A 27,989-nucleotide genomic window follows, 5' to 3' on the forward strand; every position below is an offset into this window, starting at 1 on the left:
TTGTTTTTGTTTTCAGTTCTGTTACAGTGATCGGTTCATAGTGTGCATTGTGGCAATGTTACTTTTTTTGGTGGTTTATTAAAGTACGGATTTTTCAAATGTTCATTTTTTCCCCTGTCCTCATTAAAACTCATTAAAAAAAAGTGTTTGTTAGGTTTTCTCAGTGTTATTCAATGTTTTTACATTTAGTTTACTATCATGCTGTGCATTCTATGTTATAATTAACTATATTTGTGCTTAAAAACTAAAAAAATATATATTTACATACAGTTCGTACGGTCTGGAATGGATTAATTGTATTTACATACAATCCTATGGTGAAAATTGCTTCGGTTCACGACCAGAGTTTTGGAATGAATTATGGTTGTGAACCAAGGTTCCACTGTATATTGAAATTTCCCATATAAAAACTAATTTAATATTAAAATAAGAAGTGTTGTCTTACTTGCTACTTGTAACCAATACTACTTGACCCAATACAGTTCCATAATAACACTTTTCAGCATTAGTGCTCCATTTTCACACCAGAGGCAACCTTCAAAATTATTTTTGCATGCAATATGACATTTTTCAGATTACAAAAATCCTTATCTTCTAATGTGTTTTTTTAAGAATGTAATATAAAAATGACTGGGGGCTCTGCTGTATAATGCTTGCTTTTTCTCCCTTCTGCTTGGTGCATGTTGCAAGGGTCCATCTTTGTTTTGGCAGTAGGCTCAACTGTCCGACATGAGATGACACTTGTTGGCAGTATACACACACCAATAATCAACAACAACAACAACATTTATTTATATAGCACATTTTCATACAAAATATGTAGCTCAAAGTGCTTTACATAATGAAGAACAGAAAAATAAAAGACACAGTAAGAAATTAAAATAAGACAACACTAATTAACATAGAATAAGAGTTAGGTCCGATGACCAGGGAGGACAGAAAAAACAAAAAAAATCCAGACGGCTGGAGAAAAAAATAAAATCTGCAGGGATTCCAGACCATGAGACCGGCCAGTCCCCTCTGGGTATTCTACATAACATAATAATAATATAATCACAGTCTAAAAGATTCTTTAGTCTGTCCAACAGCATCAGAAGACTAAATACTATAGAAAAAAGTCTTTCTTTTTATAACTTATTTTACAGACTTTTAAAGTTGTTAGGAAGCTTGTTGTGTTTTTTTTTGTGTTCTTTGTCAGCAAGCAAGGTAATGAAATGGATAAAAGTACAGTAGATGGTATAGCTGTAGAATCCATTGGCTCTGACTGCTTTCCTTGTGCTTGCCACTAGGGTTTATCGTCTCTTTAGCACTGAAAAAACACAAAGGACTTTAAAAGAACAGAATGGAAGCATATGAAATTAATTAAAGATGAAGTTAGAAGAAAAGCTTATTCAACCTCCTCCTCATCAGTGATCTGCAACCCTTTTTCCTATTGAAAGAAAGAGAAAGTTGGTATGTTACATAAAATACATTTTACATTTAACAGCTATATATAATCTAAATGTTGTACATAATCGTAGCATAGCTCCACAAATATAAAGACTGATATGTACAGTCTTCTCATAATTATTTTATGTCTAAAATCTAAATTGTTTTAAATGTAAATTGTGCACTTTGCATGTTCTCCCCGTGTCTGTGTGGGTTTCCTCCGGGTGCTCTGGTTCCCTCCCATAGTCCAAAGACATGCAGATTAGGTACATTGGCGATCCTAAATTGTCCATAGTGTGTGTGTGTGCCCTGCGGTGGACTGGCACCCTGCCCGGGGTTTGTTTCCTGCCTTGCGCCCTGTGTTGGCTGGGATTGGCTCCAGCAGACCCCCGTGACCCTGTAGTTAGGATATAACGGGTTGGATGATGGATGGATTGATGCACATTAATTGTAAATGGTTAAATGCATGAAAGCAGATGTTCATGGGTAGAAACAGGGAGAAGCCAGTTATTTGGCTACATTCTTTGCATAGATTTTTATTCCCTTCAAAGACTCTACTAGTGGTTATTTGCAATTATGTTTCTGAATTCCTGTATGGTCATACCCAACATATAAAAGGCAGAATTTCCAAAAATACTTTTTAAGCTTTAACTTGCATATGTTAGAACATAATCATATCTTCAGTACAAAGTATGATAGTAATGCTAAATACCTCCATTAAGTGTACATAAACTGTACATTGTCCTAGAATTATTTATTCATCAATATTAGAATCCACTTAATTCTATTTAATGGTCATGGGAAGACAGACTTCACAATGGGAGCATTGGACACAAAGTGGGAACCACACGTTAGTCCATTACAGGGCCCATTCCCACACATGCCAACACTCATGTGGGAAAAATGTAAAGTTACTTATTAGTATTTAATGATTTATCTCTGAAACGTTGAAGATGAATATCCAATGAAAAAGACATGCAAGTGCATCAAGAATATAAGACACTTCATACAGACAGTGGACAGACTATGATTTGAACCTAATCTTGACCCAAGAGGCAGCAGTACTGAGAACAATACCCCTGTGCTACACTTTATGAATACTACAGTATTAACAATCAGGAAGCAGGTTGGCATAATAGGTAACAATGCTGCCTTACAGATTCAGTGTCCTGGGTTACAATTCTGCTTTTGGTCACTGTATGCACAGAGTTCACATGTACTCCATATGCATGCATGCATGTTTTTGTTTTCCCTCCCACAATCCATAGATGCGTGTCAACTTGTGATTCTAGCCTGGCCCTGTGTGTGAGTGGAAGTCTGTGATAGACTGCTCCACCCACCAGGGTTAGTTACTGCCTTGTGCCAAGTACTGCCTGGATAGGCTGTGTACCACCCAACCCTTAAATTGCAGTTTTGAGAATGCTGTTGTAATGATAAAAACTGTAAATATAAAGAAGGAAATCATACTTACCCATCCACCATGACTCTGAATCCATTGACTAAAATTATCTTGCAAATACTTGGCTCCAAATCCTAATACCATATTCATGGGATGATGGTCAATTGCACAAAATTTTGTTGTGAGTTCAGCAGTGTATGCAATCTTAACCTCATCCTTGACATTCATTGATTGTTTGAAAAACAAATCAAGTACATTTTTAAATAGGCTGTATGTAAACGTCTCAGTTAAGCACTGTTCAATTCTTTTGTCTTCTTTAATCTGTTAAAAAAAGAATGAAAGATATTTTTAGCAATGGTTTATTATTCAAACCTCTATCCACTTCTTGAACCTGTTCAGTTTATGGCTGTGAGAAGCTAAAGTTTTTCCTGGTAAAACCGCATGAAAAGCAGCACCAATCTTGTGACACTGTATGTCATGACCTGTACAGTTTTTGGCAAGCCAAAATATGGCAATTAATTATAAAAAGAAATTAATTCTCAATCACAGAAAACCAAATCAAATGGCCTTCACCTCTTGATTTAGAAACTTCACCTCAACTCTCTTGCTTTTTCTTGAATCAAAAGAAGTGGGATGATTAGAGTTACACTTAGCAAATACACGGTAGAATTTAGCAGATATACTGTATTAGATGAACCCACGGAAATTCCACTGGATATGAGTATAGATACAGAATGGGAAAGGCAAAATACTGAATGCGCTCAATTAAGACAAAGAATGCAGTTTCCTTACAGTTGTGTAACAAGTTACAAGCAGATATAGTAGATAAAATAGTATTCTGTTATTCACTGATGGACCAGAGCAGATCACCAGCTTGGCACAAGATTCCAACATCTTGTTCTATGGCAAGGAAGCCAAGGACAAAGTGAAAAAGAGCTCTGCAATGCTCAGTTTTCAGTGGCAGCCAAAGTTGACACTTAAATCTAGAAAAACAGAGTCATGGCAGTGGATTCATGGCAAATCCTGATAGCAAAATCATGTATGTTTTATTGCCTATTATCCAAAAAGAGAAAATGTGCAAAGATGAAAAAACAGAGACAAAACAGGCCAAAATAATAGTTAAAACATAATTCAAAATGAAACCAAAAAAGTCAAAAATATTAGAAGATTAAATTGTGCAGGCTTTTTTTTTTGCTTTTGAGTTTAGAAAGTCTAAGAAGCACAAGGTTAGTGCAGTCGACCCTTGATATATGACCGGCCTGATGTGCGAACAACTTGATTTACGACCAAAATTTTGTTTTCATTTACGACCAACATCTTGTGTTACGACCCGAATGCGGTCATGTTTATCTGCTTGTGCGAATGTAAACAAACAGCCGAGAGCGTTCATAAGCTTCAGTCAGAGCCCAGATACATGTATTTGTGGACGTAATTTTGGTCAGTGCAGTGATTTTTCTATATATATAATTCACTAAGACCATGACAAGCAAGACGCATAATTGCTAAGGAAGGAAGAGAAGGTAACGAAGGTAAAGAAAGCGATTGTTAAGGGATGTTAGCTAGCGGGCTGGCGCGGCACATGATGATGTCGCTAATATGTACAGCATGTCAAAATCCACCATCTCGACAATTTTACAAAGAAAAGATTTGCATAAGGAGGCTCCTTCTAAACAATAACCACCTTCTGTTTTATTCTCCTCCTCCTCCCTTCCTGCAGCCCAAAGATGTCAAATTAAATGGTGAGTACAGTATGAAATTGTTGTTTCTGGTAGGCTAGGCACTTTTTATAACTTTTTGGTTAGTACATTAGAAAAATTATTGGTGTTTTGGTAAATTATGCACATTATACAACCCTTTTTTATTATGAAAAGGTTAAGTAAGTGTTACTGTGGGAGGTTCGGAGCACATTATGGGTATTTCCATTATTTCTTATGGGAAAAATATAGTGTCCACTGTATCTGCAATCCATCTGAACTATTTCTGCCACTCTCATGAAGTGTCTGCTACATATAAGTGGTACTACCAGGCAACGAAAAAAAATGGGCTGGGTTGGTAGAAACAGTATGGAAAAGATAATGTCCCATTCTGGGTCTTAAAGAGTGCTCTTGACCTACTTTTATATGGCATTTTCAAGCTTAACTCTACCAATCAGGAACATATTTGAATCTTCTTTGTTCTTCTTCCACCATATCTTTTGTTCACCTCTTTCTGGTTCAATATACACTCACCTAAAGGATTATTAGGAACACCATACTAATACGGTGTTTGACCCCCTTTCGCCTACAGAACTGCCTTAATTCTACGTGTCATTAATTCAACAAGGTGCTGAAAGCATTCTTTAGAAATCTTGGCCCATATTGATAGGATAGCATCTTGCAGTTGATGGAGATTTGTGGGATGCACATCCAGGGCACGAAGCTCCCGTTCCACCACATTCCAAAGATGCTCTATTGGGTTGAGATCTGGTGACTGTGGGGGCCATTTTAGTACAGTGAACTCATTGTCATGTTCAAGAAACCAATTTGAAATGATTCAAGCTTTGTGACATGGTGCATTATCCTGCTGGAAGTAGCCATCAGAGGATGGGTACATGGTGGTCATGAAGGGATGGACATGGTCAGAAACAATGCTCAGGTAGCCCGTGGCATTTAAACGATGCCCAATTGGCACTAAGGGGCCTAAAGTGTGCCAAGAAAACATCCCCCACACCATTACACCACCACCAGCCTGCACAGTGGTAACAAGGCATGATGGATCCATGTTCTCATTCTGTTTACGCCAAATTCTGACTCTACCATTTGAATGTCTCAACAGAAATCGAGACTCATCAGACCAGGCAACATTTTTCCAGTCTTCAACTGTCCTGTTTTGGTGAGCTCGTGCAAATTGTAGCCTCTTTTTCCTATTTGTAGTGGAGATGAGTGGTACCCAGTGGGGTCTTCTGCTGTTGTAGCCCATCCGCCTCAAGGTTGTGCGTGTTGTGGCTTCACAAATGCTTTGCTGCATACCTCTGTAGTAACGAGTGGTTATTTCAGTCAAAGTTGCTCTTCTATCAGCTTGAATCAGTCGGCCCATTCTCCTCTGACCTCTAGCATCAACAAGGCATTTTCGCCCACAGGACTGCCGCATACTGGATGTTTTTCCCTTTTCACAACATTCTTTGTAAACCCTAGAAATGGTTGTGCGTGAAAATCCCAGTAACTGAGCAGATTGTGAAATACTCAGACAGGCCCGTCTGGCACCAACAACCATGCCACGCTCAAAATTGTTTAAATCACCTTTCTTTCCCATTCTGACATTCAGTTTGGAGTTCAGGAGATTGTCTTGACCAGGACCACACCCCTAAATGCATTGAAGCAACTGCCATATGATTGGTTGATTAGATAATTGCATTAATGAGAAATTGAACAGGTGTTCCTAATAATCCTTTAGGTGAGTGTATATATCATATATATATAATTTTTATATATATAAAATCCAATGTCTGTCTGCTTTTCACGAGAGAACTACTTAATGGATTTAGATCAGGTTTTTTTCTATAATTTGCTTGAACATTCCACTTGATTTTGCGACCTCTCTCATTGTGCCAAGTATTACAGTTTACTTGCAGTACCGATTTATTTTCGCAAATCCAAGAGAGATGCATTGGCCTGAGAGGAGGGGTGCAGGGCCCTCCACGCTCACACGCCAACCTCAGGGTGTATCTTACATCTGCTTAGTTAGCAAATGAGAGAACTACTTAATAGATTTAGATTGGCATTTTTTCTAGAATTTGCTTGAACATTTCGGTTGATTTTGCGAGTTCTCTCATTGCGCTAAGAATCATAGTACGCTTCCAGCAATATACTTGCGCTAATCTGAGAGAGAGGCTACGGGCCGAGAGGAGGGAGAAGCGTGATGTCAGGAATAGGGAGCCGGGCAGGGTTCTCGTCTGCTGTCCTGTTTCACTTCTACATGGGCAAAGCCGCGGGGGACGGGTAGTGCTTGATATATTATGCTAGTTTTGAATCCATTAATATAAAATATCCTCCTACATATGTATGACATGTAGTTAGGTCAGGTGATGTCTCCAAATTTTCCAAAAGTTGACCAATGATAGCCTAACATTATTCCAACCAGTACAGATTATGATTAGTGAAGGAAACCATTCCAGTTAAGCAGCTAGTGATGGCAGAAAGGACTTTATTGTTCAGAAGTGCAGGAGCAGAGTCCAGCCATTCTTTGGATATTTTAATAGGCATGCAGGCTGTGCATGCCAGTTTGGTGGCATTATTCCTGGCCTGTGTACTTTGTTTGGTGTTGGCAAATTCTCCTCCTGTAGGTGTAGTTTTTCCTCAGGGTGGTGGTGTTTCATTTCATATGAAAAGATATGCAAGCAATGCTGATTGACAGCTCCAATTGTGACTGAGTATGCTTCGAGATGAACAGTCATCTAGAATTAGTTAATGCCTTGTGTCTGAAGCTACTGGTATAAATTCAGGCTCCATGCTACCTTGTAATGAAATATGGCAATATAGAAAATGAATTAATGAACCTGTGCAAGATCATTCAAAGTTAAGTAATAATCTTATTTTGTGTTTAAATCCTTTGTCTGTTCTGGTTTATGATACAGTTGTAGCTTGTTGCTTTAAGAATGTAATTTAGGTTGCTGAATTAAGGCTAGCTGCTTACCCAGCATATATTTATTTTGCTACAAATTTTTAGTTCCTTTTACAGTTTTGCACACTTCATTATCCACCAGAAGACATACCAATTAGTTTGTAAACACTGATAAAGAAAATGAATGAAACTACAGCAAGATTTTTTTCTCCATATTCTCACATTCCAAGATCTGCTTCCTCGATCTTAGAAATATTACCAAAAAAAAGCATTTTCGCAGGATCTCATGTTCTGTTTGTCTCAAGCAATATTAACTATTATACTGTTTTACTGTTAAATCATTCCCATCATTAATTTGGTGCCCCGCTCTTAATTGAAAACATAATAGTGAGGATGGCTGGACTAGACGTAAAAAGTACAATCACATACCGTAATTTCATTTCTCAAGTGTCTCTTCTAGGTAAATTTACAGATAATTTTTTCAATGCCATTTTCAACATATAGTTTCATACATTTCTGAGCCATTCCTTACCTTGCAATGTATTAATAACTAAAGTACAGTCTAAATGAAATCATAGTATGGCATGGAAAGCTCTACTCTTGAGTAGACTTCAATCATAAGCCACAAGTCCTCTTAAAATTTACAGAATACAGGGGCAACTCAAAAAATTAGAATATTGTGAAAAAGGTAATTTGTTTTCATAATTTATTTCAAAAAGGTAAACCTTCATATATACTATATTCATTACACGTAAAGTGAAATTTCAAGCTTTTTTTATTGATTTAATATTTATGATTATGACAGTTCACGAAAATTTGAAATGCAGTTTCTCTGATTATTAGAATATCTCATTTCGAGTTTTTGAGTTAATTGATGTTTAAACAGTGTAAATAATGTGTATCTCTTGGTCTAGGTCAGTACATGCAACCGCAATCCTGGGGAAGACTGCTGACTTGATCATTCTCTGGACAATGGTCATCGACACCCTTCAAGCCACAGAATGTCATTGCAGAAAAGGCTGACTGTTTGCAGAGTGCTATATTGAAGCATATTAATGGAAAATCAACTGAAAGGAAAATGTGTGGTAGGGCAAGGTGCACAAGCAACTGCAGCCTTGAGAGGATTGTCAAGAAAAGTCAATTCAAGAACTTAGGAGAGCTTCACAAGTAGTGGAGTGAGGCTGGTGTCAGTGCATCAAGAGCCACCACGCACAGACATCTTCAAAAAAAGGAAAACAACTGTTGCATTCCTGCTATCAAGCCACTCCTGAACCGGAGAGAATGCCAGAAGTGTCTTACCTGGGCTAAGGAATAAAAAAGAACTGGACTGCTGCTCAGTGTTCCACAGTCCTCTTTTCAGATGAAAGTAAATTTTGCATTTAATTTGGAAATCAAGGCCCTAAAGTCTGGAGGAAAAGGAGTCTGAAGTCCAGTGTGAAGGTTCTGCAGTCTGTGATGATTCGAGATGTCATTTGTTGCTGTTGGTCAACGGTGTTTTTTATAAAGTCCAAAGTAAAAGCTGCCATCTACCACGAGATTTTAGAGCACTTCATGCTTCTATTTCCTGACAGGTGTTATGGAGATGCTGGTTTCCTTTTCCAACAGGACTTCGCACCTACTCACAGTGCCAAAACTACTACCAATTGGTTTGCTGACCATGGTTTTACTGTGTATTACTTGATTGGCCAACCAACTCATCTGACCTGAATCCCAGAGTATCTATGGGGTATTGTGAAGAGGAAGATGAGATACACCCGACCTAAATATACAGACAAGCTGGAGGCCACTATCAAAGCAACCTGAGCTTCAATAACACCTTAGCAGTGCCACAAGCTGATCGCCTCCTTGCCATGCTGCATTTGATGCAGTAATTTGTGGTAAAGGTGCCCCAATCAAGTATAGACTGTATAGATGAACATACTTTTCAGAAGTTGGACATTTCAGTATTGTGAATCCCTTTTTGATTGATCTTGTGTAATATTCTACTAATCTGAGATTCTGGATTTCTGATTTTCTTGAGATATCTGTCATAATCATCAACATTAAGACAAAAAAAAATTGTTTGAAATATTTCACTTAAGGTGTGATGAATATAGCATATATGAATGTTTACTTTTTTGAAATTAATTATGAAAACAAATTACCTCTTTCACGATATTCTAATTTTCTGAGATGCACCTGTAATTAAAACTACTACTGGAAATGGGGCCTCTGACTAAGGTGCCTGCAAATTATAGAATGACCTACTTAGAGATCAATTTCGACTTTTAAATCAAGACCAAAGTTACATTATTTTATCAAGACCGGTTCTTCTTAGAGTACCTTGTGATTATTTACTTGCTTTTTTAACTTCCTTACGTATAATGTAAGTATATATGAACTTTTTGACATGTTAAGAATTTCCAATGGATTTTCACATATTATGCATTACTAAACACAATATGACCACTTCTGGAGTGAGGTCTTCTTGTAGATCAGGATATGTATCTATATATTTTCAGAAATTCTTTTTTTCTTGTAAATTATGATCTATAGAGTTTATAATTTGAATATGTTTGGCCTCAATACAGCTTTATATAAGGAAACGTCCTGTTCTGGATACTGTATATTTCATTTTTCTTTTTCTTATGTCAGTGTTTGGCTGTGGTGCTTGGTGTTGCATAAGCATTTCATTAGAAGCTTGCTCTAAGGTCCTAGAGTGGATGAAAATAACAGCATCACAGTTTACAGACCCAGCATCAGACTAAAGTATGATTCTACCTAAGTCATATACAAAACCCTGCACAGTACTATAGAAAACAGGGTTCTAACTAAGAATTTGTCATTTCTATGGTCTCCTAGAGATTTTATTGTCTATGTCATCTGCATAAAAGCATTTCAAACACTTACAAGATCCACATGCATAGACACTGCATTTTATTACAGGGTAGTCCAGATCTAATTATGCAGATCCAGATCGTCTGGATGACTTTGATTTATGCGGGGACGATTCCAGTTCGGCGCAAAGACGATTCTTCATGATGTCAGTTCGCACACTTCTCGATAGTCTGGGATTTTACAGGTGATTTTCTATGTAACAAACTTAATAAGTTATAGCGTAATGAAAATTGCATAATTAGATCTGGACCACCCTATAAATATATTTATACTGTAAACGGCATGGTGCACTGTGCTGTATTGAAAATGTGCTGTATTATCTGTAAATATTTGGAACTCTGTGATCCAATTTTATAGGAAGTGGACTTAATACTGTAAGAATTAAATTGCATAAAATAACAAAATCAAAAAATATTGTTTTCACAAATAATGATCACACAGCCATAAAACAAACTCTGTTTAAGTTAGATTGTCATTCAGCCACTGACCTAAACATACAGATATGTACATATGATTATATCTGTCACTGAAATTGTGGAAATAAGATTTAAACATGCCATGTATGGATGTGAGTATTCTGTACAGAGAAGCAAGAATATTTAGGAATAAGAACACTTGAAAGTAGAATTACTTTTGCATGTACCAAAAATTGACTTTCATACTTTGTGCTAACAGTATACTTTTGCAATTCAATATAATATGTTGAGAATAACTATAAAATGCAAGGATTAATAATTTGAATCAGAGAATTCCATATAAAATGCATTTACCCGTTCATTGAGTTGGTCGCCAGACTCTCTTATTAGGTTCACGACTTTCTGGATCACGTCCTGCTCTTCATCTATGTAAAAATAAGTTCAAGTTAAAGTTTAGATTCACAGATTGAATTTTTGTTCTTTTTTATACCATTTTAGGGTGGTCAATTATTTGATACTTATTAACTGCTTGAATTATAGGGTTGGGGTCTCCTTCATTTTCATACTGCACTTCTTTCTACCAATGAAGCCAAAGGCTAACATTGATAAAGTTACTTGAGAATTACAAAGGTGAAACCCTGTAATGGAGGTGAAAGAAGGGTGGGAAATAAAATGAATGCCTGAGAAAGAGAGAGACAGAGAGATAACAGAGCTTTCTTTGCAAATGACAACACGTCACCAACACAGGTGAGGTAGTAATGACTTAATTTAGAATCGCTTTTGCATCGTATGTTTTGGCACTCTTTGGGTATGTTTAAGAGATACTCAAACAAAAAACTAATAGCTTTCTTTACTGACTTGAACTCTTGTCACCTCAATGATTTTTCTTCACACAAAGAACCATAGACACACGGAATAAATCATCAAGTAGTGTGCTGGAGATTGTAGGACTTTAGGTGCCTTCAAATCTTGACTTAATGTTACTTTGGACAATCTTGGTAAGAAGCATTGGCAGGCTTGTTGGGCAGAATGACCTGTTCTTGTGACAATTGTTCTAATGTTCTTAAAAATTCCTTATTGTCATACATTGCTTAAGTGTCAGATTTGTATCCTGTAGGTGCTGTTTTGCTCCATTTTGATGGCCATTAATAAATTGAATCAATTTAAAACATCCATCCATCCATTATCCAACCTGCTATATCCTAACTACAGGGTCATGGGGGTCTGCTGAAGCAAATCCCAGCCAACACAGGGTGCAAGGCAGGAAACAAACCCCGGGTAGGGCGCCAGCCCACCACAGGGCACACACACACACACACACACCCACACACCAAGCACACACTAGGGACAATTTAGGATCACCAATCCACCTAACAATTAAGTTAAAACAAAGATTCAGTTTTCCATTCACCTTTCCTTCAGATTTACAGTAGAAATGCAGGCAAAGAATATTTCTAAAGTGGATGCACTTCTTCTTTGGGACTTTGGTTACAACTGCAATATAGTAGCCATAGAGTTTTAGAGGAAATATAAGTGATTCTGGAGCTTGGGCCAGCACATAATCTGATCTGGCATTTAAAAATTGCTCCCAGTTTTAACCTAAGAGGAAAGCTTGTATAAAGTTTCAATGATAAGAGAGGCAGACTGGTTCTGATTTATGAAGTGACTCGGCCAATCTTTTAATTTTAAATTAATACAGTTCATACAGTATATTTTTATTTGGTTTTTTTTTTTTTGGCTGCTGATTTCATCTTTTAGATATTTTTTTTTGTGTTTCATGCCTTCTGGTTTCATATTAGGTTGACCTCAGTAAATTATCACAGTCAATTCAGATATTAGTTGCTTGCACAGATTTTTATTTGTTAGGCAGGACACTGTACAGAAATGACAGAGAAAGCAACCTGGAACAATCATCTGTCTGGTCTAATACTGTAGTATGAACAGGTGGGTAGACTAATAGAGTAAAATTTCAAATGTTCCTTCATCCAGCAATAGTAGTAAGGCTGAAAGGTAAATATAGCTGTAGATAAAAGTGAATTCTATGCAGAATTAGAAGAAAGTCTGGAGATCTTATTGACAGTATTTAATATACAGCTATTATGAAGATTAATAAATATTAAGAATGAATATTTTAGGTTTTCATGCTTAAAACGTGTTTAGCAATATTTATTTATATTAATTACCTTCATTTCCATCTGTCTCAAGACTTTCCAAAGATAGTGACAAATTCTTGAAATGATCATTTGAATTAAGAATCTCTCCAAGTTTTTCTGCAACTTTTTCGGAGTTATCCTCTTCTGCAGTTAAACAAAAATGAAATGAAATTAATGAACTGTACACATTGACTAAGCATACAGTGTGGTGAAACAGGGATTAGTAAAACTCATTTTCAGCCTTAAGATCAAAGACAACTTAAAAATCTAAAGATTTAAAGTCAATTTATAGTTGTCTGGTACATAGAAATTTGCAAGTAGCTATAATTAGGTGTTAAGCAGCTTGAAAAAAACATCAACCTCTTCCCTAAGTGCTAGCCCTGTCACTCTCTGTCTGACATTTGCACATTTTCGCTGGATACACATGAATATTCTCCAGGCACACTTATTTCTTACCATGTGGGAATTAGATAAAATTGGCTGGTGTGAGCGCTATGGGTGTGGGCAAGACATACAGTGAAATGGACTGGTGTTGTCTTCAAGTATAGATTCTGCCTTGCTCCCAAAGCTGTCAACATTTTGAAAGCAGTTTTTCTAATATTTAAACCAAAAAATTATCCTAGACAATGGCCTATTGCAGTTTGTGACACTCAAGGACTGTGCTTCTGATATGGATGTGAGCAACACAAGGAGCAGCCCAGTCTCCTTTTCTCTTCACTTTGTAAACCTCAGACTATAAATACAACACCAGGTCATATCACTTACAGAAATTCTCAGATAACTCTGCACTTATGGGGTGTCTTGATAAGGGGGGTGAGACAGAATGGAGAAATCAGGTGGAGAATGTTTCTTGGTGCAGAAAGAATAGTTTGCAAGTTAACATTAGCTAAACTAGGGAACTGGTTATTGACTTTCACTGCACCAAACAGCCTCTGTGTCCGGTCTCACTTTCGGGTAGTGGATGTAGGGGTAGTGCACTCCTACAAGTACTTGGGGGTTCACATCAATAATATATTGGAGTAGTCTTATAACAGAGAGGAACTATATAAGAAATGGTGGAGCAGGCTCTTTTTTTCTTAGGAGAATGCATTCCTTTGATATAAGTAATGACATCCTTCACATCTTCTATGATTCTATGATGGCCAGTGTGATTTTTTTTTCTATGCTGTGGTGTGCTGGACCAGTAACATCACTTCAAGAGAAGCCCACGGAATCAAGAAACTAAAGTTATGGGACACACTATCAACACACTGGTGAAGGACAGAATGAAAACAAAATTGAGTGCCATTACGAACAATGCTGCACATCCTCTCTTTGACACACTAACACTGAGTACTTTCAGCCAATGAATTATTGAGCAGAAATGTAAACACTACTGGGGTTCCTTTAAACCAACAGCAATATGCTTGCACAATGCCTTACTGTGAACACCAAGTCAAAATGTTTCTATGTTAATTTTCTTCCTTTTTAGTTATTCTGGTGTGTGTGTGTGTATTGTGAAGCCTAGGGGTGCAAGTGAGCCCCAAACACGAACACACAAGACAGTCCCAAATAAAAGGTGTTTTACTATAAGAATACCTCATATAACAAGCACAAAACAAGCTGTCTCTTCTCTTTCTGTTCCTCTCCTCTCTCTACTGCACTGCTCTCCTCCAATTGAGTGTTGCCTTCCTTCCTCCCAACTCTGACTTATCTGGACAAGGCAGTGCAGTCTCTTTTATTAAGGACCTGGGATTACTTCTGGTGATAGGGACCTGGCCTGTTGGAAGCTCTTCCAGGTCATATGAAAGTCCCAAATAACAGGGAGTGTCTCTCTCTGCATCGCCGTCTTGCTGACTACAATTCCTGGCATTCCCTGCTGGTTTCCAACTGGGCACCAATATCCAAGGACACTGCCCTCTAGCATCCAGGGGGAAAAAACATTCCGCAAAGACAGTCCTTCCTTGTCATTCTATTTCATCCTGATTAGGAAAGGTGCTAAAAATCTATCTGGTCAGGACATCTGTCCTACTGCCTGAGGCTTCCTGTCCAAGTAAGGAATCTTCTTTCCTGGTCAGGATGTGCATCCAGCTGAGAAGTCTCTTTTGAGTCTGGCACCTTCATATCCCTTGGCTGGGATGCCTGTCTATCTACTTAAAACATCCTGTCCAGGTAAGGAACCATCCCCTCTCCTGCTCAGGATGCCTGTCTATCCCGTATGGGACTTACATTTTATTTATATATTAGTGTAGTGTTTTTAATTATACATCTGTATGTATAATACAGTATATTTCTGCATTATATGTGTTCATTTTTCATAAGTAAAATTCAATTTAATAATTAATACAATAAGTAATTTTGTTCTCAAAAACAAAATTGAAATTTAGACTAAAGAAAATTTGCCTCAAGTGCAAATGTCACACAGGATGTCTGTCTTGATAAACTGGTCCCCAATTTTCTGGGCTGTGTGCTACAGATTTTCAATATAGCTGAGGCAGTGTATGCAACAGCAAACCGGCAATGTGAAATCACACTGCCTTAACACAAATTCAGAAACTTACTTTGTAGCATCCGGTTTGCTATTGCATCTTCCTCATGGCCAACAACTACATCAGGTGACGTCACACACTTGGGAAGAAGTTTCTTCCAACCTTTCCATTTCTTTTGTTTTTTTGCTGAACCTTTCTGCTTGTTCTCCTCACCAGCTGCATCTGCTTGCTCTATTTTCTTGCCATCTGGGGAGTCTAATGTAGGCCTCCTACGCTGGACATAGACCATTAGCATCTTAAATTCATAGGTTTCATAGATGCTGTCTGATGGCGAGCTGTTTTCCATCTCTGTTGCTGAGGTAGGACACATTCTGGAAAGAAAAAAAAATTTCCAACTATAATTAATAAACTTTTTGCATTATATTGTAAGTGCTGACAAGACATATTAGATATATTATATAACATATTATCCATCCATCCATCCATTATCCAACCCGCTATATATTATCAAATCTGCTTAATCCAGTTCAGAAAGCCAGGGTCACTCGAAGTTCTTTCACAGTAGCATTGGGTTTAATTCATGAACTAGCCCTGGACAGGCAACCAGTCCGTTACTGATCCATTAATGTAGGGTATTTTAACCTACCTTCAAAATCTTCAGTGATATGGTAGGAAGATCCACAAAAAACATAGGTAAACCATTAAACTCTACACAGGAAGTGCTGAGTCCATGATTTGAATCCAGTAACCTGAAACTCTGAGGAAGTGACATCTACCACAATCTTTTAGCTCAAGAATCTAATTGTGTTGCTTGACAGTTCTTTAACAACCACACATTTCATTCAAGCATCTTTGTTTTATTTTCTGAAGACCTATTCTGTCACAATAACATCCTAGAAACAGTACCCTTCTTTCATTTCAACACTAAAACTAATTCTCCTGTTGTTTTAATATAATAGCATTACTATTGTACTTGGTTTTCAAGCCATTTACTGCCTACATTTGCCTCCTGTTTAACATTTTTAATGAAGTAACTTCAACATGTATTCCTTTTATGGTGCTGTGCTGCTAGGGCATGTTTTTGCCCCTACAACCCTGAACTGAATAAATAAGTGAACAAAGTATTTTACACATTCACTCAATAAAACCACCTTACCTCCACTCTTAACAAACAGGACAGAGCTCCTGGTTAGTTAAGAGTCAAGGTTTGTTACCAGAATTCACTCAACTTCTGAACTCTGGGACTGATCCAACTATTTTCTTTAGCCTATTTTCTCACTAGGGTCACTGAGTTTTTAAGAAAATATTGGGGCAGATGCTGCTATGCATAGCTTAAATTAGTCTTTTGACTGAACATCCATCCAGTCATGCTTTCTAGGCAGTTAGTACAATGCAGTAGCGCAGGGATTCAAAGTCCGTCCTGATACCACTGGAAAGAGAGTGCTTTACTCTAATAGGATATATTTTGATTTGTGTTAACTGTAAGTTGAATGTCCTTGGAATGTGTGAGGAAAATCCGTGTACTTGAAGAAAACTCATGCAGATATATGCAAAGCCTAACGCGCCAACAACTGTGCCAGAAGTCTGGAGCTGTGAAGCAGAAACACAAACCACTGAACCAACATGTCACCCAAATTAAAAACCTGAAATGCAAAATGTGTTAAATTATATATACAATTTCTAATTTTGGTCATGTACCCAAAAGGATGGCAGTGTAATTCCGTCAGCTGGCCCATGTCACTTACATGTACAAGGAAGGAAGCTAAAGGGCTTGAATGAGAGTAATTTCGAACCAGACCAGGAGATGGCAGAGTGCACTGACTCTTTTTCTCGCTTTTCTGCAGACCGTTCACGGGAAATTCTGCCTGGCCCTGATGACATCACTTCCAGGACCAAGCCTATGGATGAAGACTCTTCCAGTTCTGGCACCTTTGAGGTCACTTCCTATACTGGCCTTTTAAAGCCACCACCTTTTCTCTATCCCCTGAGTTCTGTGCGGGATTCTGATCTGTACACTTCAGTACATCAATTTATTTAATTTTGCAGCCAGGAAATAATATACGGTTGGCTGCCTCAAACCTTCCTATGCCTCTTTGTCGAGTTTGTGACTCCCACTAATAAGTACACATTTTGTTTTGTTTTCTACTTCTAACATAATTTCTTTGTAATCATTTCTTGCCCCTTAGAAAATGAGACACATACTGTGCCAGCTGTCTGTCTTGGTTGGTAAAGTGATTCATGTTTTCATGTTTTGAACAAATGGCAAACAACTTTAAAAATATTTTAAAACAAACAGGGAAATTTTAAACACCTTGAATCATACATTTGATGCATGGTAGAGGTATAAACAGGAAATGTTACTACATTTGTGAGACTGTGAGTTGGTTACCTCAATTGTAACATCAAGGTTTTCAGCCATTATTTCTCATTTTGAACACCGTACGAAAACCTGAATATTGCTACAATGATTCTTGCCTACGTTGGACATCCTCTGCTCATGCTGATTGTGTAAAATCTACCCTTAACCAATTTCCATCTGTGTCTCCACATACAATTAATTTTAAATATTAGGCAAGGAATTCATACAATAGATGTCAGCTATTACTTGAAAAACTTCAATTGTGTCCCCTCTTAATCTTCAGTTGATAAAACTGAATAGATTTAACTACTTCAAACCTTCCTCACCCACAGGCTGAAAATCTGACTAATCGCTCTTCTCTAGATTTTTTCTAATGCTGTAGAAAAAGAGGTTAATCATTCAGTTAATACGTTTTACCATTGACAATGCTGGTAATGAATTAAAACAATCAACAAGACACCCACATAAGGTATGCCAAATTAACAAAGGTTGAGTGAAGGATTACTGTTTCCTTTCCAGCCTGGATGCTGGAAACATGAATAGATCTCTGCAGTTTATGAACAAGGTTCATTCATAAGTGAAAGTCTACATTAAACATTTTCTCTGATGTAGTTGGGCATGGTGATAGACTATTTTTCAACAAATACCCCAAATACACTTGTTGCAATTGACAAAATAATACATTTTGTTTATAACATAAAGACAGTCAAAAATGGATACATGCAAGAGTGTGTATATATATACTGTAAGTGCTATAGAGGATCCTTGTCTGACCAGAAAGCTATAATGGAAGGACAACATGAGAAGGATAGGGCTAGATTATTATCCCAGTCAAAGGGAAAGATTAATGGATGTACTGGGGGAGGTTCTTTATACAAGAACGGTTCCTCAACCAGTATAATAGATGGCAGTGCTCTGCTGGTTTGGATCCAGTATGGACACCCACAGGGATCCAAGAGATTTGCAGTCCTGAGGGACTGTTGGGGTTCTTGAATGCCACGAGAGGACACTGCAGGGAGAAGGACTCCCTGTTTTGGGGGCTTCTGCTTGACCTGGAAGTGCTGTCATTTGGCTATGCCCCTGCTTCCAGCCGTTATGAAAGAAAGTACTTCACTTTGGCTGTGTCTGGCATTACTGAAGCCTGCATTCACATGCTATGGGAATTTTTTAAATTCCCATTAGTCACATATCACCTTCCCACTTTGTTGCATACATGTGAACTTGCAGAGTATTTGGTAGAAACTCAAGGTCACTGCTTGGTTTACATAAAAGACATTTAAAGATAAGCTTAATTTATTTGAATATAAAGAGCAAAACAAATGCATAAAAATGTGTCATGTTGTTACCAAAAGAATTCAATCTCAAATTTGTAATTTCTGATTGACCAAGTCATGTCATGTCATTTTCTACGCCACTTATTTCAGACCAGGGTTGTAGGGGGTGCTGGAGCCTATCCCAACTAGCACGGGGTGCAAGGCAGGAACAAACCCTGGGCAAATCACCAGTCCTTTGCAGGATGAACACACACCCACACTCAAAACACACATTAGGGCCAATTTAGTGTATCCTGATTGACCAAGTTATTTTTTTTTTAATTTTATATTGCTGATTTAGGTGGAAGGTGAGCATTATGTCACAACCCAAGAATTCGGGTGGCACCATTTTCTTTGAACTGTCTGATTCAGAGTTAATTTATTGAAAGGTCTGTCAGTCAGTCATTTTTTAACATGCTTAATCCTGAAGAGGGTCACAGGGGTCTGCTGGACCCCCTATCCCAGGTATCATCAGTCCTTCACAGGCTGAACACACACATGGGCCAATTTAGGATCACTAATTCACTTTTGGACTGTAGGAGGAAACCCATGCAGACATAGGGAAAACATGCAAACTCCACACAGGGAGGACCCAACATGTGAACCCCGGTCTCCTTACTGTAAGACAGCAGCGCTACCACTGTGTTACTGTGGCACCCATATTGAAAGATATTCATGTGAAATTAAAAACTGGGTATTTCATATCTGTCCAATAGCACATGAATGCTACAATAATCATTACAACTGTGACTGACCACAAACTAAACAGCCTTTTAGTTGTGACTGTGTTACAGAATTATTATCTGATCAGCTAAGATGCTGTCACTGAACTGAACTTTGCATTTTTAGAACTGAAATCACCATTCTGTTGGGAATAAATTGATAAAATACTCAAGTCTCAACTCACTGGTCACAAAACAAATACCTATTTATATAAAATAAGTAGCTTCCAGAAGCTTTTCTGTAACAAGCAAGCCAACTCAGAGGTCATTATTATCACTTTCTTTAAAAACAATATTATGTTAAAATGTAGTCTGCAGATTGTTTTATTTGTCTATTGATTTTAGGAATGCATGTGAATCCTGAATGGCTGGCAGAGAAAAATTCTGAAATAAAGTTTAGAAACATTTAAAAATCGGCTTGCTGTGCAAAGAAATTTTATTTTCAATAATGACACTTCAAAGGTATATAATGTCTACAATATTTTGCCTTTTATTTAAATAACATGGGTACAGTAGGTAAACTACAATTATATACATTGATTTTTTTTATAACAGATGAGGAACAAGCATTATAAAGGACTTTCTCTGGGTTAACACAGTGATCCAAAGGCCAGAAGTGAACCAGTAACCTTTTGTTTCAAAAGTCCAGTGCCTTTGCCATTAGACAACATTTATGCTTGAGAACAAGGCAGTGGTGATATAAACCACTGCTGGATGATTTGGAGTAAGAACTGTATAGTAAACTAAATCGCTACAGAGAAAATGTGTTGTCGCAAAACAATATCTTTGAAAAGATATGTGATCTTTGATAATCCAATGTGAGCCTAAGTGCCCCAGGCAAGTTTCACAGTGAATGTTTAATTTATTTCTTGCAAATCATAAAAACTGAAAATAGCACATGACTGTACATCACTGATGAATCATCGTCTCTTTTGCCACAATATTGCTTCTTGGTAATTTCTTGCAACATTTATAATAATCTTTTTGTGATCACCGCAAGCAAGCAGCTTAAGGGAAATGAAAAAAACAGTCCAGATGAGATTTAGGCTTGCAAAAAAAATTAACCTTCATACTATAAGTATTATTATTAAAATGATAAAGTATTACTTGCATTCAATATTTGTGTAAAAACTGTCAGCTTAGCAAGTGCAGGAACCATTGGGAAAAATCAAAAAATAAACCACTTAACCACAATGAAGCAGAAATTGCACATTATATTGACAGTTGGGTGATGGAAGTAGCCATAAGTGAACCAAATGATAAAGGAAGAAGAGTTGGAAGAAACCAGAGGACTCCAAGGAAAATGAAAAAGCTGATTCGTCCCCCTTTATACTAATCTAGTACTGCTATGAAAAGGAATGGTTTAAAAAACAATATCACATATGAGGAACGTTCACAGGGGGAAAACTGTAGGCCTTCTAAACAGCCACTTGTTCAGACTTCTCCAATTTCATACTTCCTGATTCCACTAAACAGCCCATGTTTCGCTTTCATTTTCTCTCTCTTGCTTACTCTCTCCCTAGTTTTCTTCAGTCCTGCACACCCTGGCCTGTCTTCCCCTGCTTCCATACACTTTTGAAAATAAACCCACTAGTAAGGAGCAGTCATTAAAACTCAACATAGGGTTATTTCCACACCAAACAAACCAGATTTGGGTTCAAAGTCAGCAGGCATTAAAATAGCCTCTAGATACTCTTTAATGGGCTAGGACTGCAAAGAAGCTTTTAGACTGTATTGTCTTCATTTAAGTAGCAAGATTTCATCTGTCCCAAGTGGGATCTGCTTCTGCTATCCACAGAAGAACTGCACTCTCTCCTGCAGGAATCCTTTTACTGGAAGGTGGGCCAGACATTCTTAGAGTGCACCTTCAAATGTTCTTTAGGAATGATGTAAGCTTTTAGAGCAGAACCTTTATCTTCCTGGGGGATCATCTCATTCTACAGTTAAAGAACTCGGATTGGCATGTACACATGCTCTCTCATTTTCTGGTGTGAAATTTTAAACATCTCTCTGGTACATGACAGACTCTTACCTCATTAAGTGCCTATATAGTGCTACCTCCACTCCCAGCATCCATCTGTATTAAGCACTATGGTTTTATCCTACAACTTAAGTGAATCTTGTTTGAGTATATATAAATAAATGTGTGTGTGTGAGCGAGAGACAGCATAAAAGGGCTACTGCACTCTGTCTAAGAAGGGATCTTGTGAGGATAGGATCTGTAAAGGATGAATAGATTTGTGTCCTGTTACTTTAGTTTACTTATCTTGCCACATCAAACACAGCTCATTAAAAGGTGTAAGAGTCATCATTTTTCTACAGTCATCCAAATTTCCTGTAAAAATTATTTAGAAGCATTTTGTAAAATGCACATTATGTCAACTGGGCTGACAGTCATCCATGGGTCAGAAGACCTGATTCAAATTTTGTTAGTTTCACATATTCAAGTTTGTAATTTTTTTTGTGTTGTTTCCATCAGTTGACTTATGAATCAAGTTTAAACACATGCAATACAGTGTTGTCAGTAGTGTGTAAAAATACAACTGAAAAAAAACAAAGCTATGCACCAGAATTCAATGAACATTATGCAATTAAATTTGTTACTTTCAAATATTTGTGTCCATTATATTAGCCGTAGCAATGACATTCACAGTTTAACAATTTAAAGAGCAGCAGATATTTGAAATGTCAGTTTACAGTTTCATTTGGTAATGCAAAATAGTGGAATTTTACATGTGAGGAACAGTGGGTGTGACAAAGACTTTCACAGGCATGTTCAGACAGGCCACGTCTTAAGCAAAAAACATCTGACTTCCTTGTGTTCTGTAGAATCTTCAAAGAGCAGCAAAAGCAGCTCTATTGTGCATAAAGTAAAGTTTACCTGACAAAACAGTACAATTGGATTAGTTCAGCTTGTTCTGCTTTATGTGGTACCCTTCTCAAATAGCTAACGACTTAAGATTAGACTAATAAACCCTAGACTAGACCACTATAAATGGTCACAAAAAAACTTTTCTCTGAGATTTCCAACATTTTAATTTTCAATTCACTAGTAGGGGCACTGTACTAATCATGTGCAGTCTGTCTTGGGACTTTAGCTGTTACTTACTGGTGTGAGCTCACGTTTTAAACTAATGTGACGGTTTTCCTTAGCCAGAGGAGGACATACTTTTGAAAAGGACCATCACCTTTATGATATTGGATTAGACAGACAGAAATATAAAACAATGGGACACAGTATATTGTACTGTGAGTTGCCTGTTTATTAAACAAGTAGGGAACTCTGGTGGGGTTTGAACATTTGTCTTTTTCTCCTTTTGTGAAATGGTTTTATCTCTTAAGATGTCTGACAAATAAAGAAGAAAACATTCAGCCCATCAAGCTCATTTACTTAGCCAATGGCGATGTTGTCCCAGTTATCACATCCAGATAGTTTTAAAAGTCATGACCTTTTATGTGAGAAGTACATTGGTGGCTTTTGTTTAAATATACTTCCTCAAGTATGTGATTCTCTGCTTAACCCGATGGTTTCCAACATTTTTCTATGCCATGCACCCCTAGATAATGTTTCATTTATCTTCACACCCCCTACAAAAGAATTATCATGTTTAAAGACGATGTCAAAATTTCTAATTTTTGAACCTCAAATTGTATCGCATACAGTGCTGTAGGTGAACAAATTAAATAAAAAAAAAGTTTTTAATTCAGTGCTCAAAATTTAAATATAAAGTGAGCAATGTTACTTTTATAAACCTCAATAATGTTGTAAATGTGCGCCCCCATGAAGCTCATACCCTTGATTGACAATCTGGGGGGTTGGAGTATCCCACGAAACTTAAGTGCTGCAAGGAAATGACACACAATCCATGATTGAGGGTTTTTTTTTTTTTAGACCCCAAGGTTCCAGCATGCCAGTAAGCAATGAGACACAGTCGACAACCTTTGTCCCCCATAAAACCTACACTGCACTTCGAAACAGATGCACCACACAGTTAAATAGCTACGCACCTGCCAGGGCTGCCAGCAGGAGAGATGGGCTAATTGTAAGCAGCAGGTGCTGCATACAGTTCAGTCCCCCCTTGTACCTTCCTGTCAAAAATGTCAATTAAATGAAACCTTGAAATCAGTGATGTTTCATGATCTGGACTTGCACATAAATCAATATTAGACTTTGCCTTTCTGTGTGGATTATTGCAAAGTCTAAATTCCATTCATGTAAAAAACATTATTATCCTTTACAAAAGCTCCGCCTGCAGCAAAGAAAACATGAGATAATATGCATTTCTGAGGCTCATTCACAGGTGACAATTGCACCTGCAATGCTTGAATCTTTATCTATCATAATACAGGAGAACTAACTAATAAATGACCTAAATATGACTGCATACTGCAAGATACCGATTGCACCACAATAAAGTTGGACAACAAACCTCACTCAGTTTTGGTGAGTCATGATGCAGCCTTCCTGTTTGACACTCTGCAGTCTACAACACACTGGGGGTGTGGGCACTCAAGGCTGGGAACCCCTGGCTTAACAAAATGGATTTTGATGCATTAAAGCATTTTGAAGAAATGGATAAGATTCCCAACATCATATCAGAGCAGGATACTCCCTTTAGCCAGGAATGTACCTGGTTGATTTTCTTTAAAGTTTATGTAGCTACTTTATCTTTTCATAGTGTCGTGATCAAAACTACGCAAAGTAGTCCAGATGTGACTAAACAGAGTGTGAGCATAATGTTAGATTATATATTCAATAGTTCAACTTGTTTTCAATTTGATATTTGTTCAATAGTCTTTACAATATAACCAAACATTTTCTTTGCCTTTTGAATTCCTGTTTTGCAGTGTATTGGCAAAGAGAATATTGTGTCCAAGTAAACCCTAAATAGTTTTTAGAAGTTTTTTCATGCCAGTTAGCCTGAGCCCGCCCGTGTTTATAATTAATGTTCATATTAACAGAATTAATGTAGTTCAGGAATCAGAGATCTCTTCACAAAAATCCTTAAAGTCTTTATGTCAAGTGACATCTAATAATAAACTAAACTAAAAATAGAAATGGTTGATATTTTACAATGTCAAATCTTCAGCAACAAATTTTATTAAAACAGATAAGAAAATATTAATGCATAATATTTATGCATCCAAAATTGTTTTATAGTGTGATATGGCAATATCTAAAATACTGTGGATGAAAGGGTCCAACAGACACTGATATGCCTGATATGAAGTCAGGCAGCTACCAGCTCAGAAATATCATGCCACAAATGAGATACAGCAGTACACCATCCAAGCTGGGATGTGGTCAGCAAAAATCAAAAAGGTCCAGGTTTAGAGAGTGCATAAACACTGGAAGCTATTATTCTACACATAACTATATAATATAACTAGTTACTTTTTTTCTAATGAGTAATATAATTTCATTACTTTTAAAAGTATCTCTAACACTGCCTGGCAATACCTGATGGAAGTACAGCTATACATGTACGAGACTTTTTTAGTCTTTTCTAGTAAATATTAATAACCTTACCTTAACATATATAGTCGTATATTGCTTCACACCACTTTACTCCACACAGGTTATAAACATCTGCACTTCAGAGCATACACTGCAATCACAAGAAACAATAGTTTCATTAATTTCAATGATAAATAAAAGTGAGTTTAATTCTTTCCATATCTATGTAGCAATGCTCTTGTTTCTTTCAAAATTCCAAAGACAGTTAATGGTGACTCTAAATTTACCCATCAGAGTGTCTTGTGATGGGCTGTTACCCAATCCATTGCTTGCTCCTGCATACCTTAAAAAGCTGCTGGTCTCTGTGACCACATACAGGAAAAAACAGGAAGAATGGCTGGACAATTCAGTGAAGCATTTATGTATGTTTTGATTTTCAGTATTTTTATAATAACATAATTATTTAACACATTTTATATTATGTTTTATAAGCAGTATATAACTCATCAGAAATATTCTACTTTATTAGAGCTTTTAAAACCAAAGAGGCAAGTAACACACTATTTATCATTACATAAATGTGCTTTAATGGCTGAGTTTTTGCTTTCAAATCCAAATAAACCTGGTTTCAGTAATTTCTGGCAGCATTCAACTAGAATGCAGGTGCAGGGGAATGGCAATGAAATTTACTGCCTGTAGCTTTTTTAAACTTTGAATTGTGACTTCATCATGTGAATAAGGAAATACATAAATTATTAATTGCAGGGAAGAATAATAAGTCCACAGGACCCTGGGCTTGATGAGACATTAGTCTACTTCCCTGTACCCCTGCCACCTGCCAGAACCAAACTTCAGTACTACACCAAGTAGTGAGGTGCACGTGACCAACATTGTAAAGCTACAAACAGCAGCACTACAGCTATCAGTATTATCTTTGTATTCTTTAGGACACCCAGAGTTTACAAGGGCCTGGAAAAAAAACACTTGAATGTCAATACTGTATTGTCCAAAAGCTGACCTTTTGCAAGGCTGCAAATTGTTACTTCCTCAACTGGAATAAGCTTCCAAGACTAAGCTGGTTTAATTTTCATGAAGCCTATAACCCCCACCACCCCGCCCCCATTTCAAAAAGCCAATACTCCTTCAGATGGACATGATATCTATGCCCATTCATTTTGTGTTCAATATTTACTGTGCCCAGTAAACATTCAGTCATTGCACTTAGAAAACAAATGGGCCACCCGATGAAGAGCCCAGTTCATCTTCTTCTGATTAAATGGCCAACTGACTTACTTCAGATGATTTTCAGACCTTCTGGCCGGAGGTACGTGAATGTACATTAACTTACATTACTGTAAACTTTAATATATAAAATATGTATTGTTTAAAATACATAACATAATTTTAAAAGGCCTTCTGTTCTCTGCTACCTTAGTGATCATTCAGATTTAACAAACAGGGTGCTTTTGTCAAATTCTAAAATTAATTTGTAAATTGGTTCTCTTAATTTAGGGCAGTAAATAAAGTGCTCTGTCGTTTCCTTTATTTCATCATGTTCGTAATTCAAAGTAGTTTATTTCTAACAATATAAAAAGTTGTTTACTTCACTGTATTAAAATATATCTTACAATTCCTTTACTTCTGGAAAAAATGTATGAAGGACCAGTTTAGGAAAAACGTCGATTTTGAGTCAAGATTAATTAAAAAGAAAGCTATTTGCCAGACACTGCCGAGTTCCAGGACCTCGAATGCCTCACAACTGTCCGCATGCGTGCTTGAGGTAATAAACTCACGTACGTCTCTACGCATGCGCACAGTTTATTTTTACATACCGACTGACAGTAGGTTGGATTATATCTTCTTGTTCTTCTGTCTATGCTCTTTAACGAAGAAACACACTAACTATTTGGAAGTGTACTTTGTCATGTTTGGGCGACATATGCAAAAATATATATCTGTTGACGCCCTGCTTGACACGCTTTAGGCAGGACGTTTTCTGTACAGATGGGAGACTACACTCATGTAGAATTTAAAAGTTGATTTTCTCCAACCCGCAACTACCTGTCAACTAAAATCGCATACCCGTCCTTTAAAATAAAGGCACGAATCATAATATCCAGCGCATGTTTAATTTATTTCGTTTGAACTAATGAATTTGTTAATGAACAGATCAAACATATATAAAGTTTAAAACATCCGGAGAAAGAGGGGCAAACATGTCAACATTTACAGTGGTTAAAAGGTGTAAATCTAGTCCTGATCAAATATATACTTAATCATTAATTTCCATTTCACATTAACGCGGTTGAAAACCATGAATCGACTTTAGCTATATCGGATAAGCTGTCAAGAGACGGCGTTTCTATTGCGGATGACTTAATAGTAACTGTGGCTATAGTTTTATAAGCGATTACTGTTCAGGCCGATAATCATGGACTTTCTTTTGCAGTTTGGTTATTTCAGTTTGAAAAAAAAAATCCAACTAGTATCTAGTCGAAAAGGATTACTACTAGTTTTGACAATATGTATTCTTGTTTAATGGCAAATTCAAGTACAGGCATTTCCTTAACGCACAGTTACTGGTCGAAACCTTTCACAGAAATGCTTCCCCCTTCTCCCCAAAACCCCATTCGCGATATAAACTTACGTGAAGAGTCGTTGGTAATCAGATGGCATATATTTTCCAGGTAATCCGCGAAAGTAAGTCTTTTCTTCTGCTCAATGATATGTAACCAGACTGCGGGATTTCCCTAATGTTTTATAGTGCTTTTGGCACGCCTTTTCATGCGTCTTTTCA

At 37.1% G+C, this 27,989-nt stretch overlaps 1 protein-coding gene across 2 annotated transcripts; it reads right to left on the reverse strand.

Annotated features, from left to right (window-relative positions):
• Nucleotides 1–980: 980 nt before the first annotated feature.
• Nucleotides 981–27,989, reverse strand: LOC120539688 (apoptosis facilitator Bcl-2-like protein 14). Of its 2 annotated transcripts, none has more exons than XM_039770050.1 (7): nt 27,840–27,989; nt 25,265–25,343; nt 15,413–15,711; nt 12,903–13,016; nt 11,074–11,144; nt 2,900–3,148; nt 981–1,429 (listed from the first exon to the last, which is right to left on the reverse strand). In XM_039770050.1, the coding sequence occupies exons 2-7, from the start codon at nt 25,270–25,272 to the stop codon at nt 1,388–1,390; spliced, it is 783 nt and encodes a 260-aa protein (XP_039625984.1). In that variant the 5' UTR covers nt 25,273–25,343; nt 27,840–27,989; the 3' UTR covers nt 981–1,387. The 2 variants fall into 2 exon arrangements, with proteins under 2 accessions (XP_039625984.1, XP_039625985.1); XM_039770051.1 differs by having other exon boundaries at nt 15,554–15,711; nt 27,840–27,988.

The sequence above is a fragment of the Polypterus senegalus genome, chromosome 11 (genome assembly GCF_016835505.1).
Source record: "Polypterus senegalus isolate Bchr_013 chromosome 11, ASM1683550v1, whole genome shotgun sequence".
In the NCBI taxonomy this organism is placed as follows: domain Eukaryota; kingdom Metazoa; phylum Chordata; class Cladistia; order Polypteriformes; family Polypteridae; genus Polypterus; species Polypterus senegalus.